Source organism: Aquila chrysaetos, chromosome 17, assembly GCF_900496995.4.
Source record: "Aquila chrysaetos chrysaetos chromosome 17, bAquChr1.4, whole genome shotgun sequence".
NCBI classification, from domain to species: Eukaryota; Metazoa; Chordata; class Aves; order Accipitriformes; family Accipitridae; genus Aquila; species Aquila chrysaetos.
Window position 1 is genome coordinate 24,655,983 of NC_044020.1, and position 14,850 is coordinate 24,670,832.

At 41.2% G+C, this 14,850-nt stretch overlaps 1 protein-coding gene across 1 annotated transcript in view; it reads right to left on the minus strand.

The window, feature by feature from the left end:
- The window catches only part of MRPS35 (mitochondrial ribosomal protein S35), a 29,997-nt gene extending 18,794 nt beyond the window's left edge, over positions 1 to 11,203 (minus strand). The window contains exons 1-5 of the mRNA XM_030040935.2: positions 11,011 to 11,203; positions 9,047 to 9,090; positions 7,690 to 7,857; positions 7,234 to 7,294; positions 3,800 to 3,939 (exon numbers count right to left, since the gene is read on the minus strand). Of these exons, the coding sequence (XP_029896795.1) occupies positions 3,800 to 3,939; positions 7,234 to 7,294; positions 7,690 to 7,857; positions 9,047 to 9,090; positions 11,011 to 11,164 (567 nt within the window). The 5' untranslated portion in view covers positions 11,165 to 11,203. The remainder of the gene's footprint in view (positions 1 to 3,799; positions 3,940 to 7,233; positions 7,295 to 7,689; positions 7,858 to 9,046; positions 9,091 to 11,010) is intronic.
- Positions 11,204 to 14,850: the final 3,647 nt, after the last annotated feature.

Sequence of the window (14,850 nt, forward strand, 5' to 3'; positions counted from 1 at the left end):
AGTCTTTTACTAACTTGTCCACAGTTTGGTTTTCCTCTATATACTTTCTACTGTGTCACTGCTGTACTAAAGAATTGTTCAAAAATCAAGAAACCTGCATCAGAAAAAGTAACAAAAGTTGAAGGACTACAAGAAATTAGAAGCTCCAATAAATACCAGGAAAAAAGCACTACCTGAAAAGAAAAAACCCTGCTACTAAGAATAGAAAACCGATGTACTAAACCTAAATATGACAACGGATGAGACAACAGGGTTTCAATACTGAATCTTCTAATCTTGAAAAAACACCTAACATTCATTACGCCATAGATTACATGAAAAATGACTCCTTTTTAAGGAATTACATGCTCATTTACTATGCATACCTGAAATACCGGTAAGCAGGAGCTCACCTAGCTTTGCTCCGCAGCTCACATTTTGTCAAGTTTAATTCTATCTGACCTGTTAGGTGCATCCAGCCTTTAACGCAATAGTCAAGCTGCAAGAAAAGAGCTGAATTCTTAGTGCGGCCTAAAACAACCATGAACAATCACTTTTGAAGGCACTATACTTCCAAGTTCCCTTACGCACAGCATTCCCTTGTAAGGGTCTGGCCGCTTGCTCTCAAGGCTACCTTACATACAGTGCCCTTCCCTACAGTGCAGCAATGTAGCCTTGAATCAGTGGCAACAAAAAAAGGAGCTATGAGAAGGTGGACCTGCCCCATCTTTACTGAGAAGCTGCATCTAAGCATAGGCAGTCAGCCTCAGTCTCTGCCAGAGCCACAGCACAGGCATGTCTGCGCCCAGCCGCAGCCCACGCTGACCGACCCCTGATGCACATCCTTCACTTCCCGGCTTGACCTCACCTACTGCGTCGCTGCGGATTGGCTTGACAGTCACCAGCCTGTTGACTGATCCTAGTTACCAGACCCAATCCTGGTCCGCTGACTTGTCCTCCCCCTTCGACTTCAAACTTGCCTTATCGTTATGAACTTGTCAGGTGGTTACTGGTCTGTTGGATGGATGAGCTTACTATTACCAGACCTGTCCTGCTCACCTTCCTCGGGTAGTAGCTGCACCCTTTTCGGGGAGGTCGCTGCCCCTGCCTGCCTTTCTGCCCCTGGATCACCTTCCCTTTCAGAACAGACTACCCTCACCGCTAGCTGGCAATGCTCACCAAAACTGATGAGAAACACCTTTTTCTAAAACACATTATCTTAACAGTGGCTTTCCCTAACACTCACAGAAAGAAAGAATGTTCCAAACTCTAAAGGGTTTCAGATAGAACTTTCTGGCAAGCATACAACTGCTAGTGCACATAAGCCCTTTATGACCATGACTATCTAAACTTACTGGGATAGTCCAGCCCAGATGTCCAGCATTAGCTTGCTTGAACCAACAATGCAAAACAATTTCACCGAGTAGTACTTTTTGCACTGTCTTAAAAGGATGGTATTATCATAGTTGTATCATGCTGCCTTCATACAGTGTGATCATCTGAAATTTCCTGTTAAGAGAGCTATGATTTTATTCCACATGACTTGCTTTTCCTACAAAAACTAAAAAGCTATCTGGTCTGTTGCCTGTATTACATGATCACAAAAAATATGTTGTTCTTACTAATCCAAAGTCACTTTAAAGTGAAAAATATTTATATGGCTACTTGTTTCAAAATGGGATAGCAACTAGACAGCTTATCATTGTTAGCTGCAATGCTACAGACTATTTTATGTTTAATTTTAGATGAGTTAGAGCTCCACAAAGAACAGCAGTTGATTTAAAAAAAAGTCTCATTTTACATCCTGTAGTACTATGTTGTCTGGCACAATGTGGACAATTCCACTTGAGCATAGACTAGGATAAATTTAATGGCAAGAAATACTGGCATTAGGCTACAAGAGATGAAAAATTAGCATCTCCAGTATGATACCTGGTAGAAAAAAGGCATAATTTTTTTAACTAAGATTAAAAGGTTTAACTTTTAAATTATTTAAAAAAGGAAATCTTATCATGAAGATCCACCAGAGAGTTTATCATAGTCTGTAACACAGAGCACAGTGAATGCTCTCTCACTGATAGAAACTCAACCACTATCTGACCCAGTGCCATCTGCTTTCACCTTTCAATCCTGCTCTTCCCCCTCCTTAGGCAGATTTTGTTGTCAGAGGATTAATCAGACAAAGAATGTATTAATGAAGTCTGGGATCAGAACACCAGTAACTGAAAAAGCATATGGATAGTTGTTCCGTTTTTGTCTCCCACTCCAACCCCTCCTTTTTTTAATATACATTTATAATACACATAATGCCTTACAACTACCAAGGCCAGTTAACATTAATGGACAGATTTAGACAGGATAATACAGACATGCTTATTTGTATATCATTTTGAATTACCCTCTCCGCTGCAGCATAGGCAGCCCCTAGTCCAACATCTTGTCTCTCAACAGCCACATTTAACAGAAGACATTTCTACCTAACATAGTAATATTTTACATGATTTAGAAAGCCAGAAATTCACATACACTCACCACCTGGTGTTTTTAATGGGAGAGTCAAGGCTGTTTGAGCAGCTGAGCTCTTCCCCCTACCTGTGACACCATGCCCACCACTGACCAGCAAATGTCAGTATTACTCCATCTGAGAACTGAATATGGGAACAGGGGGGGGTCCAATGTGTGTCGCCTCTGCACACATTCACAATCCAGCATGAAGTCAGGGGCTTCTATTCTCACAGAAACACTCCATTTCCTTTTACTTCTAATGCATACAAATTTGTGAAAAATTGCTCTTGAACATGGATCTGAATTAGGAGACAAATGGCTAAACTCTAGTATGCAATGACTACAAGGGCAGGGTGAAGTTACTGCTAACAGTGGTGCAAAATGCATATTTAAGTCAATGACAAACCAAATTATATTTCAGCCCAAACAGCCAAAACCAAAAGGTTTTACAACATAAAGGGAAATGGAGATTCCTACAGACAAAATGAACTACTACCGTCCAAAGTTGCCATGATTAGATGCTGTATAGGTTCTATGCGCTTGTGGTGTCATGCAATATTTTAACATCTGTAATGAAGAGTAAGAGCACAACTATCACTGACCCCACTGCTGCTGCTGCTCTTCAGATAGGCTCAAATGTCATCTCAAAATGCATGTTCAAAAGCCACAGCAAATCCTAACTTTACTACCATGAGGACAGGCAAGCACTGGAACAGGTTATCCAGAGAGGTTGTACAATCTCCAGCCCTGAAAGTTTTCAAGACCCAACTGGATAAAGTCCTAAGTAACCTGATCTGATCTCATACCTACCTTACTTTGAGCAGAAGGGCAGATTGGAAAACTGCTGAGCTACCTTCCAACCTCAGGTACCCCATGATCCTATGATCAGAAGGCTGCTGCTCCTATTGCACACACACTGATGCCCAGAGGCCTGCCAACTCAATACTTATGAATAGTGCTGCATTCATATGACCTGTCTTTCAATACTTGAGCACTTCCAGGGTCTATGAAGTTGCAACGAGAGCCCAAGCAAGACACTGAGCAAGACATTTTCTGTAAGTAGATTCTTCAGAAGGTACACCATTTTGTTTATATTAGAGCTTAGACTTCATTTATAAATACATGTCCATAACCTTACAACCTCAGTTCTAACATGCTGCAATATACTTAAGGAAATCCACTGCTTTTTATTCAGACATTCAGTAAATCATTTCCCTCATTTCCTTACAATATATCATCCTTGCACATGTTTTGAAAAGAAAGCCAAGCATTTGGGTTTTTGAAACAAAGGCTGTTTACCAAAAATACTACTTACTCTTAAAGTCACCACTCTTGCTTTGGGATTACGAATAGATGTCCCTGCAGAAACATAATCTACTGTTTCAATTTCAATAGGAAAATGCTGTTCACATTTCTCATCACTGTCCAAAGCACTTGGCCATTCAGTGCAGAAATCTGTATAATAAAGAGAAAACACTCCATGTAATATCTGTTGTTTTGTTGGTTTTTTTTTAAATTTATTGCAACGTATCTTTTTAAAAGTACTATTTATAGAAACCATACTCATTTAGATAACAGCAGGGTCTCTGCTAGACTTGATCCAGTATTTCAATGTCTCTCTTTGTACTGGGTTCCCCGAAACAGGATACAGTACTCCAGATGCAGTCTCACAATTGTCAAAGAGAATCATAGAATGGTTTGGGTCAGAAGGGACCTTCAAAGATCACCTAGTCCCAACCACCCTGCCATGGGCAGGGACATCTTTCACTAGATCAGGCTGCTCAAAGCCCCATCCAACCCAACCTTGAGTACATCCAATGATGGGGCAGCTTTTCCACAGCTTTTCTGGGCAAGCTCTTCAGTCTCACCACCCTCATTGTAAAAAATGTCTTCCTTATATCCAATCTAAATATCTACCTTCTTGCAGTTTAAAACTGTTGCCCCTTGTCCTGTCACTACAGGCCTTGGTAAAAAGTCTCTCCCCATCTTTCTTATAAGCCCCTTTTATATATTGAAAGGCGACAATAAGGTCCCCCCAGAGCCTTCTCTTCTCCAGGCTGAACCCCCCCAGCTTTCTGAGCCTTTCTTCACAGGAGAGGCATTCCAGCCCTCTGGTCATTTGTGTGGCCCTCCTCTAACCAGTCCACATCTTTCTTGTACTGGGGACGCCAGAACCAAATGCAACACTCAATAGAGTGAAAAGAATTAATTTCCTGAGTGCGGTGGCTAGAACCCAGTACGCAGTTAGCCTTCCTTGCCAAACTGGCACACTGCTGACTCATATTCAACTTTCAAATGCCCACCAGGCTCCACGTGGGCTTTCCTGCAAAGTTTCTTTCCAGTTGTTTGCTGCCACCACCACCCCCACCCCCCCCCGCCTACACTTGTACCACTGCATGCGTTACTCCAACCTAGACGCAGGACTCTGCAGTTGCCTTCAACTTCATGAGGGTCTCTGCAGCAGATTTTTTTTCCTGCCTGTTAACATTCTTCTGAATGGCAGCTTTGTTCTGCAGTGTATCACTTGTACCCCCCCAGTTCGTTATTATCTGAAGACCTGCTGAGGTTGTGCTCTCCACTGTTATCCAGGTTGTTATAAAGCATGTTTTTGCATGCTTGGAAATGGCTTCCAGGAAGCTTTGCTTCATAATCTTCCAGGGAATGTGGTGAGGCTGACTGACCTGCAGTTGCCTGCATCTTCCTTCTTGAAGATGGTCAGGCAAAAACCTCCTGTTCCTCCTGAGTAGTCTTTACCTGCTTCCACTTTCTGTGTACTTCCTTTTTACATCTCGGGTCACCCAGGAGTTCCCTGCACACCCATGCTGTCCTTCTGCCATACTTGCTCAACTGTCTGCACACTGGAATGGACCATTCTTGCTTTTTTTAAGGTCAAACCTTAACACCCACCAGCTCTCATGGGCCACTTTGTTCCCCAGGAGATTCCCCCGTGAGATCGGCCAAGCAATACAGATTCCAGAATAAACCAAAATCACTCTCCTGAAGTCCAGACTGTAGTTCCACTGTCTGTCTTGCTCACTTCTCTCAGGATTTTAAACACCACAGTTTCATGACCGCTGTTACCAAGGGTGCCCCTAACCTTCACATGCTTGACCAGTTCTTCCTTGTTTCTGAACAACAAATCCAGTAGAGCATGTCTCCTAGTCAACTCATCAATCGTCTTCGAGAAATTGCCTTCAATACACTACTTGCCTTCCTCACTTCTCTCAAGATCTTGAACTCCATGATCTTTTTGCAACCAAGGTTGCCAGCAACCTTGACATCTCCCTCCAACCAGTTCTTCCATACTTGCGAGAAGCACGTGCAACAGCACCTTCCCATAGACAGTTTGTCCAGCACCTGCATCAAAAATTATTGGCAACACACTCCAGAATCTCCTAGATTGCTTCCATCCCATCCTGTTAACCCTCCAGCAGATGTTGAGATGGCTGCAGTTCCCCATGAAAATCAAAGCTTGCAGTTATGAGGCTTTTTTTTTTTTCTTCACTGTTCATCCACTTCCTCGTCTCAACCAGGCAGTCTGTGGCAGATGCCCACCAAGACATCCTTTTCAGCTTCTCCTCTGATACCAACTCTCAAATTCTTAACCAGTTTGCTATGCATCTCACTGCAGAGCTCTGCATCTGAGATGTTCTTTTGGGTACAGGTCAGCTTCTCGTCCACATCATCCCTGCCTGCTTCTCAGTCATACAAGCTTTCGCTCTGCATTTCTGTGACTCCTCAGACTCCTAATTCCTCCTGTTTCCTACACTGCGTGCATTTGTACACAGGCAACTCAAGACAGGCCTCTTATCTCTTACCATACAGGCTGAGGGGAGACCTTATCACTCTCTACAGCTACCTGAAAGGAGGTTGTAACGAAGTGGGTGTTGATCTCTGTTCCCAAGTAACAAGTGATAGGATGAAAGGAAATGGCCTCAAGTTGCACCAGGGCAAGTTTAGATTGGATATTAGGAAAAATTTCTTCACCAGAAGGGTTGTCAAGCATTGGAACAGGCTGCCCAGGGAAGTGGTTGAGTCACCATCCCTGGAGGTATTTAAAAGATGTGTACACATGGTGCTTAGGGACATGGTTTAGTGGTGGACTTGGCAGTGTTAGGTTAACAGTTGGACTTGGTCTTAAGGGTCTTTTCCAACCTAAATGATTCTATGATTCTATCTCCTCCCTGACCCCTTGTGCCTTCACTTCTCTTTAGGCTAACCTCCTCGTTAGGTTCTCCTTATTGCCTCGCTGGCTGGCAGAGATGCTCTTGCTCTTCATTAGATCCCGTATCTCCCCAGCAGACCTTGCTCTCACAGAGGTTTTCATTTATTAATAGCATTATTTTTTTTAATGCATGCCAGAACAACTACTGATTAAACCCTAGTTTAATCACAGATAATCTTCTGAGAACTGAGTCACATTCATCACTCATCTTCCTTAAGACACTGAACTATAAATTCTCCAGTACAAGCAGGGCCTAATGGAAAGGTAAAATGTAAGTCTTACTGGTGTGCTGAAAACCTCCTAAGACATATCTGCCTACCACCTGTATGACTCAATGCAGCAACAAGAAAACATACAACGCTAGCCAACGCCTGACAAATAACCAGCTTCAGAGGTGGACCATGTCTCACCTTCTACTTCATCGCAGTCACATTTTACATTGTCTTAAAACTCCCAAGAGAGACGGTTTTTAAAAAAACAGGAAAAAAAAAAAAAACCCTGACAAAGCCAAAAAAACCCCTCACCTTTAAGAGCTGCACAGTGTTTCTTAATCGCAGGAGGAGTAAGATGCAAAAAATTGGGAATCTGAAACAGACATATTAAGAGTTACCAAGATAGCTTTTTGTCCGTTCATAAATAAAGGGGCATTACTGAAATCTGATTACACTTTTAACATTTAAGGTAGTACAATATGCTGCTTAAAAATATTGAGATAAGACGACTCTTCTCAAATCTGATTTAGCAGAAGAGTTAACCCCACCCCGTTACAGAAGTCACAGGCATGATACCCCTAAAAAAGTCTCCTGATTTTGTTCATTTGTTACTTACATTTGTATTTGTTACCATTTAATTTAGAAATTAAATAGACCATTATCCTATGTAATAAAACAGTATCCAATACAAATATTTTAATCAAAGCAGGGCAGTGTTAGTGAATAATAATTTTTAAAGTTACCACACATCAATGGCATGTGTCTCACCTTTATAAGTTCTAAGTTGCCTTCTTTTGGTGGAGGAACTCCTCTCTTCACTGGGTAACCCATTCGAATTGGGAGAGGCACAGAGGCAGGTTTAAATGCAGCTGCTGTTGGATAAACACTGCTCCAGTCCTGATCAACAGCCATCTTCTCAGTTCTGGGAGGTGCATGCTAATAAATAGAAAATTATAAAAATTTGATGGGAGATATACGTGTTTTTTCAGACAAAGCAGCAGCAACACACACAACAAGTTATTTCAGGAATAAATAGTGCTCATTTGTAAAGGAATTTTTAAAAAATAGCCTCTTAAATCTTAGATAGCAGGCCTTTCCCAGTCTTCAGTTGCATTTTATTTCAGAAATGCTTAGAAAGAACTTATCTTCTTGCGTTGTGATACATCAGTGGGGGGGGGGGGGGGGGGGGGGAAGAGGAATCAAACCACTGTTTAATTGCAAACTCTATTTCCTAAAGTGCCTAAGCATTTGGTGGGGGGCAAGAAAATGGGTTTTGAAATTCTGGAATTCTGAAAGTCTGAACAAGTTCATATTAAGAGAAGTAGGTATTAATAACTCTGAAATTACTTGCTATAGAAATTCCAGTATAGCACGATGAATTACTATATCGCAGAAATAGCTTATATCTTCCAATAGCTGAACAAGGTTCCAGTCAAATGCTCTTTAAAAAAAAAAAAAAAAAAAAAATCAAGTCACTGTTTCTTTCCCCCAAACCTTAATTTTTAATTTAGAAGGGTAAAAGACAAATGTGTATATGCAGTCAGCTGGTCTGACTGCTTTGGTGTATCATTACATCTGCTCTTGGAAGTTCAACACAAATTTAATCCATGCCAGGTCCACTTTTACGATTTACCTTTAAAAATCATAACATATAATATACTACTTTTGAAATTTGTGTACAATAACTAAGAAAATTCTCAGTGATTAGATGTTCAGATATAATTCTGCTGTGCAAGAACAATTTCACTTATGCACAATATCAGACTTTTTAATTACGCCAGAAAGCAACCACTATGAATCCTGTAAACTCATACTGAAAATAACATTAAAATATCTGGGTTTATTTTAAATGCAACTTTAAGTTACTTTTAAGACCTGCAGCACATGGTGTCAATACAAGTTAACTGTTAGCTTGTTATTGTTAATGTTTTTGCCTTTATGAGAACACAGACGGAAAACAGCTGGGAGATTAAAGAAGCTAGGTGCTGGTTCTGGAATAGTCACAGTGGATTGTTTCACCAGGTTTTGACTGCAGAAGGGGTTCCTGTACAAACTGTTATGACATATAGCTTAGAAAACTTTTTCAAACACCTCTGAGTTAACTGAAAACAGTTTCAGTACTTACTGGTCTTACGAACTGTGGTGTCCTGCCTCTTCTCTGTGTTGAAGCTGAAAGAAAAAGAAACATTTTCAATACAAACTATATGGTTTTGTGGGAAAAAAAGTGCAGCATAATCCTGTATGCTTTTTTTTCTTTTACAAAGACAATATACACTAATACTTCCCAGCCTTTACATGGAAGAAGGGGAAGATCAGATACCCATATTACAGATTGCTCACTTATTATTTGAAACTTAAGATTAAAAAAAGCTTGGAAGCCATTTTGTCTGGGTCTATCCTAGAAACACATTAACAATAATCTAGCAGTTACAAGCCTAAATGCATTTTGCTAGCATCATTTATTCCAGCTTGACACAGGAGGAAAGAAAAACGAGATGAGTAAAAGTACACTTTTCCCTTCGTAACTGTGCTTCCTTTCCGCTTTCCCACACAGCTGTTAAGTCCCAAATCACTCTCCACCAGCAGTACAAGACAGCCAAACCTAACAGCACATCTTCACATCCTCTCCTGTGCCACTCTCAAGCTATCTAACCTCTGTATAAACAGTTAGCACATCAAACTGTTTTTCTTCTTGAGCTGGGGATGGGGAACAAACCAACGGGTTTGTTTCCTGCCATTTTACCATATTGATCTGCCTTATTGAGCAGTCCCAGAGAAGATGCAACAGAAAGAGTTTACTCCCTTTTAGCAGGCCTGAGCCACCATTTGGCTGAACTTTTTAACCAACTGACTTCAGTTGGAGCTGTGGTGAGGGACTCCTAAGGATAAATGAAGATACCAAATACCACTAGATTTTCAATTTAAACGAAAATCTTAACTTTCTTGTCTTCATTTCCTCCCCCTCCTCAAACTCTAATTTAATGACTTTCAACCCCCCCACTCCAGAAAACAACACCAAAACAATGTGGCCTTTATAACAGTCAGACAAATGAAGGTGAATCTGACAACATGTATCTTTCAAGTGTCCTGTTTGAGCTTGGGGTCCGTTTGTTTGTTTTGTAGGTGTTGCCAAATTATGATACAGTACATATTTAGCAAAAAACATTGAATGGGATTCAGAATTAGATGTTTGGGTTCTTTTTGCCTCAGTAATTTGTCTTACAACCCTACCCCACATAAGCCTTGGGAAAACTTGTAAATTTCACAGTTCTTTCATCTTCCTTATTTAAGTATTTTAGGGATCCAATTCTGTTCTTTGTCTTCTTGCTATATAAAAACTTAAACTAAAGAATACATATGGGGCTCTGCAACAGCTAATACACAGCATTCTTTTACCCCTCGAGCTGCCATTTTTTTGGTGCTTTCAGAAACAGGCTTCATTCATACCAATCTTTATTATTTGTGGTACAAATGTCTACAGTTTCAGGTCAGGACACCTTTTACTCCTGCCCACGGGCCCTTCACATCAGACATCACTTAAAGGCCCTTTCAGCAACCTAGCCTGCTCCGGAACCTGCAGATGACAAATGCCTGCCCAGCCTTCGGAAAAATATTGGTACAACCCTTACCAACAGTTTCCATTTGCACCCAGAACACCCTGAACAGCCCAGCTTGAGGCCAGGCACGACATCCAATGCTTAACACGAGTACACATCCCTTAACAAACGATAAAATTCTCACTTGAAATACCTAAAACCAGGCAATGCACTGCAGGTCCGCTGTACCACTGTAATCCTGAGCTGAAAATCTGTCTAGCAAACACCAATTTGCCCATTTCTTTCTTCAGACTACTCGCAGCATTTGCGATGCCCAAATCTGTAACCTTCTCCATCGAATTTTTTTTTTTTTTTAAAAACAAAAGCTCTCCGGCAAATACTTGCAAACAAAACGTCTTTTTTCAGAGCCGCCTGCGGCCGGGAAGGAAGGAGGGCCACGGGCCTGAGCTTCCCGCCCGCTCTCAGCCCCCCCCAGCCCGGCGCAGCCCGAGCCCCCCGGCCACCACGGCAGAGCGGGCCGGGCCGCTCTCACCTTCCCTCTGCCGGCCTTCCCCGCTGTTCACCGCAAGCACGGAGGAATAAGCCGCACCCCCGAAGCGAGGCGCGACCACGACCCTCCCGCAGCACCGGGAGAGCACGGCCCAGTAACTCGCACCGGCCCGCACCGCCCCGCTGGCGGGCGCCATTTTCGGGACCTGCCGCGCGTAGTGCTCCGCCCCAAGCGACCTCCCGGCAGGACGGAAGCCGGCTCGGGCCAAGGCAGCTGGAAAGGCGAAGCGTAGCCGTTCCCCGCCCTCGAGGAGGAGGAGGGGAGCGGGAAAGGCCGCGGCCGGCGAGGGGAGGTGCGGGGCTGGCCGAGGCGCCCGGGGGAAGGGGAATGAACCCCCGGCCCTGCTGTTATTACTCATGGGAGGGAGGCGGAGGGCGAGGGAGGAGCGGAGAGTGGCGTAGGGTCGTGCTCAAGAAATTGCCTCGCACCTGTGTCGCGCGTCCGCCATCTTAGTGTCTGTAACTCCTGCGCCGGCTGTGGGAGCGCAGCCGACCTGCGGGACTGGCCCGGGCCGCGGTCATGGGATCGGGATTTCTGCGGGTGGCTCTTTCCCGAAGTCAGTTTTTTTACTTTCACAGTTAAAAATACAACTTCTCAGTCCTTGCGTGCTCTTTGTAGACGGGGATAGGCTCTTTCAGCAACCCCTGTAAGCGAAGCTCTGTGGATTTCTTCAGCAAAAAGCAAATGAGTTCAGCCCTGTCATACGGAAACAAAATGATTGTGCTGTTGTGTGTAAATCTGGGCTAGATACCGCTGCTTTTCTTAAATTTGGGGTTTTTTCTGCTTCTTGGAACCTGTTAGGTACAGGTGTTGGGGGTTTTATTGTAGCAATATACTTGTATCCCTGGCCAAAGTGTTCCTGGCTTTAATCTTTTTTTCAAATTGCAACATAACCGTAATGTATTTTACCCTTTCATTATTAATACAGCATCTCACAATGACTTCATCCACTTTAACACAATTGTTGGTCAGAATGCATGCTTACAAATGATGGATAGTGCTTAATTACTAGCGCTAAATACAATGTAAACCTTCCAATTTCGGATTTCCACAAGATTTTTGTTAATTTTACAAACTTTGAATTATGGAATGTCCATCTCATTGTTAACAGCGCATGGAAAAGGGACAAAACAAGATGTGATGAAACCCTTAATAGCAGTGTCTGATAATTACTCCAAACTAAGATTATTTAATTGAATTCTTTATATCTTTAAATTCTCAAGAAGTTAATTGTGAAGCTAAAATGTCCAGATATCAAAGAGAGCTAGGCATCCAAGTGAGGATTTGGGCTTGAGTGCCTGAAGAGCTTGAATCTATCTTGAAATACAAAATTGAATGTTACTACTAGTAAGGTGCCAAGACACACCTCTGGAGACAGAAAGTATATATTCTTCATGCTATACACATGGGATATATAAAATTGCACTGAATATCATGTAATACATTCAGAAATATCCCTTATAAATAATAATTGCTTTTCCAATTAAAAAAAAAAGTTATTGTATCTTCATTTTCAGAATATTTGTCAGGTACAGCCTCTTGCCTTCACAGTGAGGTGTCATTGTCAAGGTCGAGAGAAACACTCTGTGTTCATGCACAGCTACGCTCCTATCTATATCCTCATGACAGAAACCTTGCAAGTCAGTTTATGCACATGAAGACAAAACGGAGAGTGGTGTTAATATGTGAAGTTTGATAAGTCATTGGTTTACATTAGCACTTAGTATAGTTAGCGAATTTTACAAATACTAAACAATGACTTAGGCAGCCTTACTGACCTTTTGAAATCCTTCTGTATATTCGCACTAGAACATTCTTACTTCGAAGACACTCTGAATCTTATCTTATTTTCCACATTAGGGTGACATAAGAAGAGGTCTTTTGTTGTTGAAAGTGTGTAGTGCAGGTAACAGAACAAGATCCAAGCTCAGGTGTTATGTGTTAGCTAGGAGTTCCTGTTTCATGACTTTAGCATGGATCACTTGCACATGTTGGGTTGCAGTATCAAAAGTTATTAATTTATTTTAAAATCCTCTTCAAATTTTTCATGATTTTCCTAAAAAGAATCCAGTTAGTCACAATTATTGTTTAAACATCCGCGTTCAGTAGAATGGTCCATGCTCAACATGCTGCTGCTCATGTTAGATTTTACTCAAGAAAGTGAACACCCAGCTGTCTACTTCAGAAGGGGTTTTTTTAAGGAAACATTTATGGGATGTTCTAGTTGCTAGAACAAGCAGCTCTCAAGAATCCGAACCTCCTTCAGAATACTTACTGTCAAGGCAGCCTCTTTTCTAGAGCTACTTTTAAACAGATCAAATTGTGTCTTATCACAGATTTCTTTGTTTAGATTTCTTTGACTCAGGCAAGATAAACACAGTCCCCGATTTCCAAAAGGTGGCCAAAACTGGACTTAAGTGCCTCAGATCCAGGGTGTCTTTGGTGAACTCATCATATTCAGCGGAGTGATCACCATGTGTTATCACTTGTTTGTATTAGTGGTACTGTGAAAACTGCTGATGCTACAGCAATAGAGAATTATATGAATAGGCTGGGAAATGCACTAGAATGAGCAGGATCTCTGCAGGCACCAAGGTTTTCTCAAAATCTTCCATCAGGACTCTTTCTCCATTCCATCTTATCTTCAACAAATGTATACCTAAAAAAAATTCAGTCCACACAGTCAAAGCTGATTTCTTATAAGACAAGCAGAAAACAAAACCCTGCCAGGACTATTATTAGCAGGTGCAAAGAAAACTGTTTTAAATAACTTATTTCTTATTCTTTCCTGGATTTGAATTATTTCGTGTTTGCATGACAAGATATTTTAGTTCTTCAGTATTTCCTCTGCTCTATGTGCTTATTTCTCTGTGAGGGCATAAGTCTGTTTTCCTCATCGTTATTAGCCCCATAATACTTGAGAAAGTAATGCTATTTTTGAAATTGAAGAGTGAGAGAAAAAAAGGAGAAATAGATGCAGAGAATAAAGATCCAGTTTTCCTATAAGTGACCATGAGACAAACCATGAATGCAATACAGATACAGTATTTTTCAGCTTTTCATGCACCATCACTAGTTACTGAAAATTGCTACACAGATAAAATACTTTGTTTCTATTTACTATAGCTGCTACTTACAACTATTTTTGGTAGATGTTGCTGTTCAATAAATACATCTCTGCGGTAATTTTTTTTATTTAATCTTTTTTCATCCTAGCAAGCTTATCCAGAAATCTTAAAAAAAATAGTGTAATCTGTGTTTTTATATTTAAGCATTTAATCTGAATGGTGTTTCATGAGCAATAGTTTAATTCTATCACAGAGAAACTAGTTAAGATTGAACAGATATTCCTAACACTACTGCTATAGTGATCCACTTACTTACAAGTACATTAACTTGAAATCAACAGACCTATAGACTGCCCTTATAAAATTACCTCAGGATACGTTCTTTGTATACTTCTTCAGCATACAAGTGTTATTCCTTTATTTTGAGATGCACACACATTTGGAAAAGCATTTCCAGTTACAGTACAATTAAAGCCACTTCATTTTTATTCAAAATTATGGTTTTGCATAGAAATGGCATATGGGGATGAAGAACAGACATGTTAGTTAGAAACTCAGATAAGCAGAAAGCTATTGGAGTTGGTGTCAGATAAGTGCATGTTCACTGCATGTAGTTAAATCATAGATTATGTTACCACAATTTTCCTCTCTGTTTCCATTTTTGTGATTTCTTTTCCCATCTTCTTCGTGAAAAAGCCAGCATTTACAAGGGCTCTGTCATCTTTGTCAACTGTAGCTAAAAGATTATGGTTCC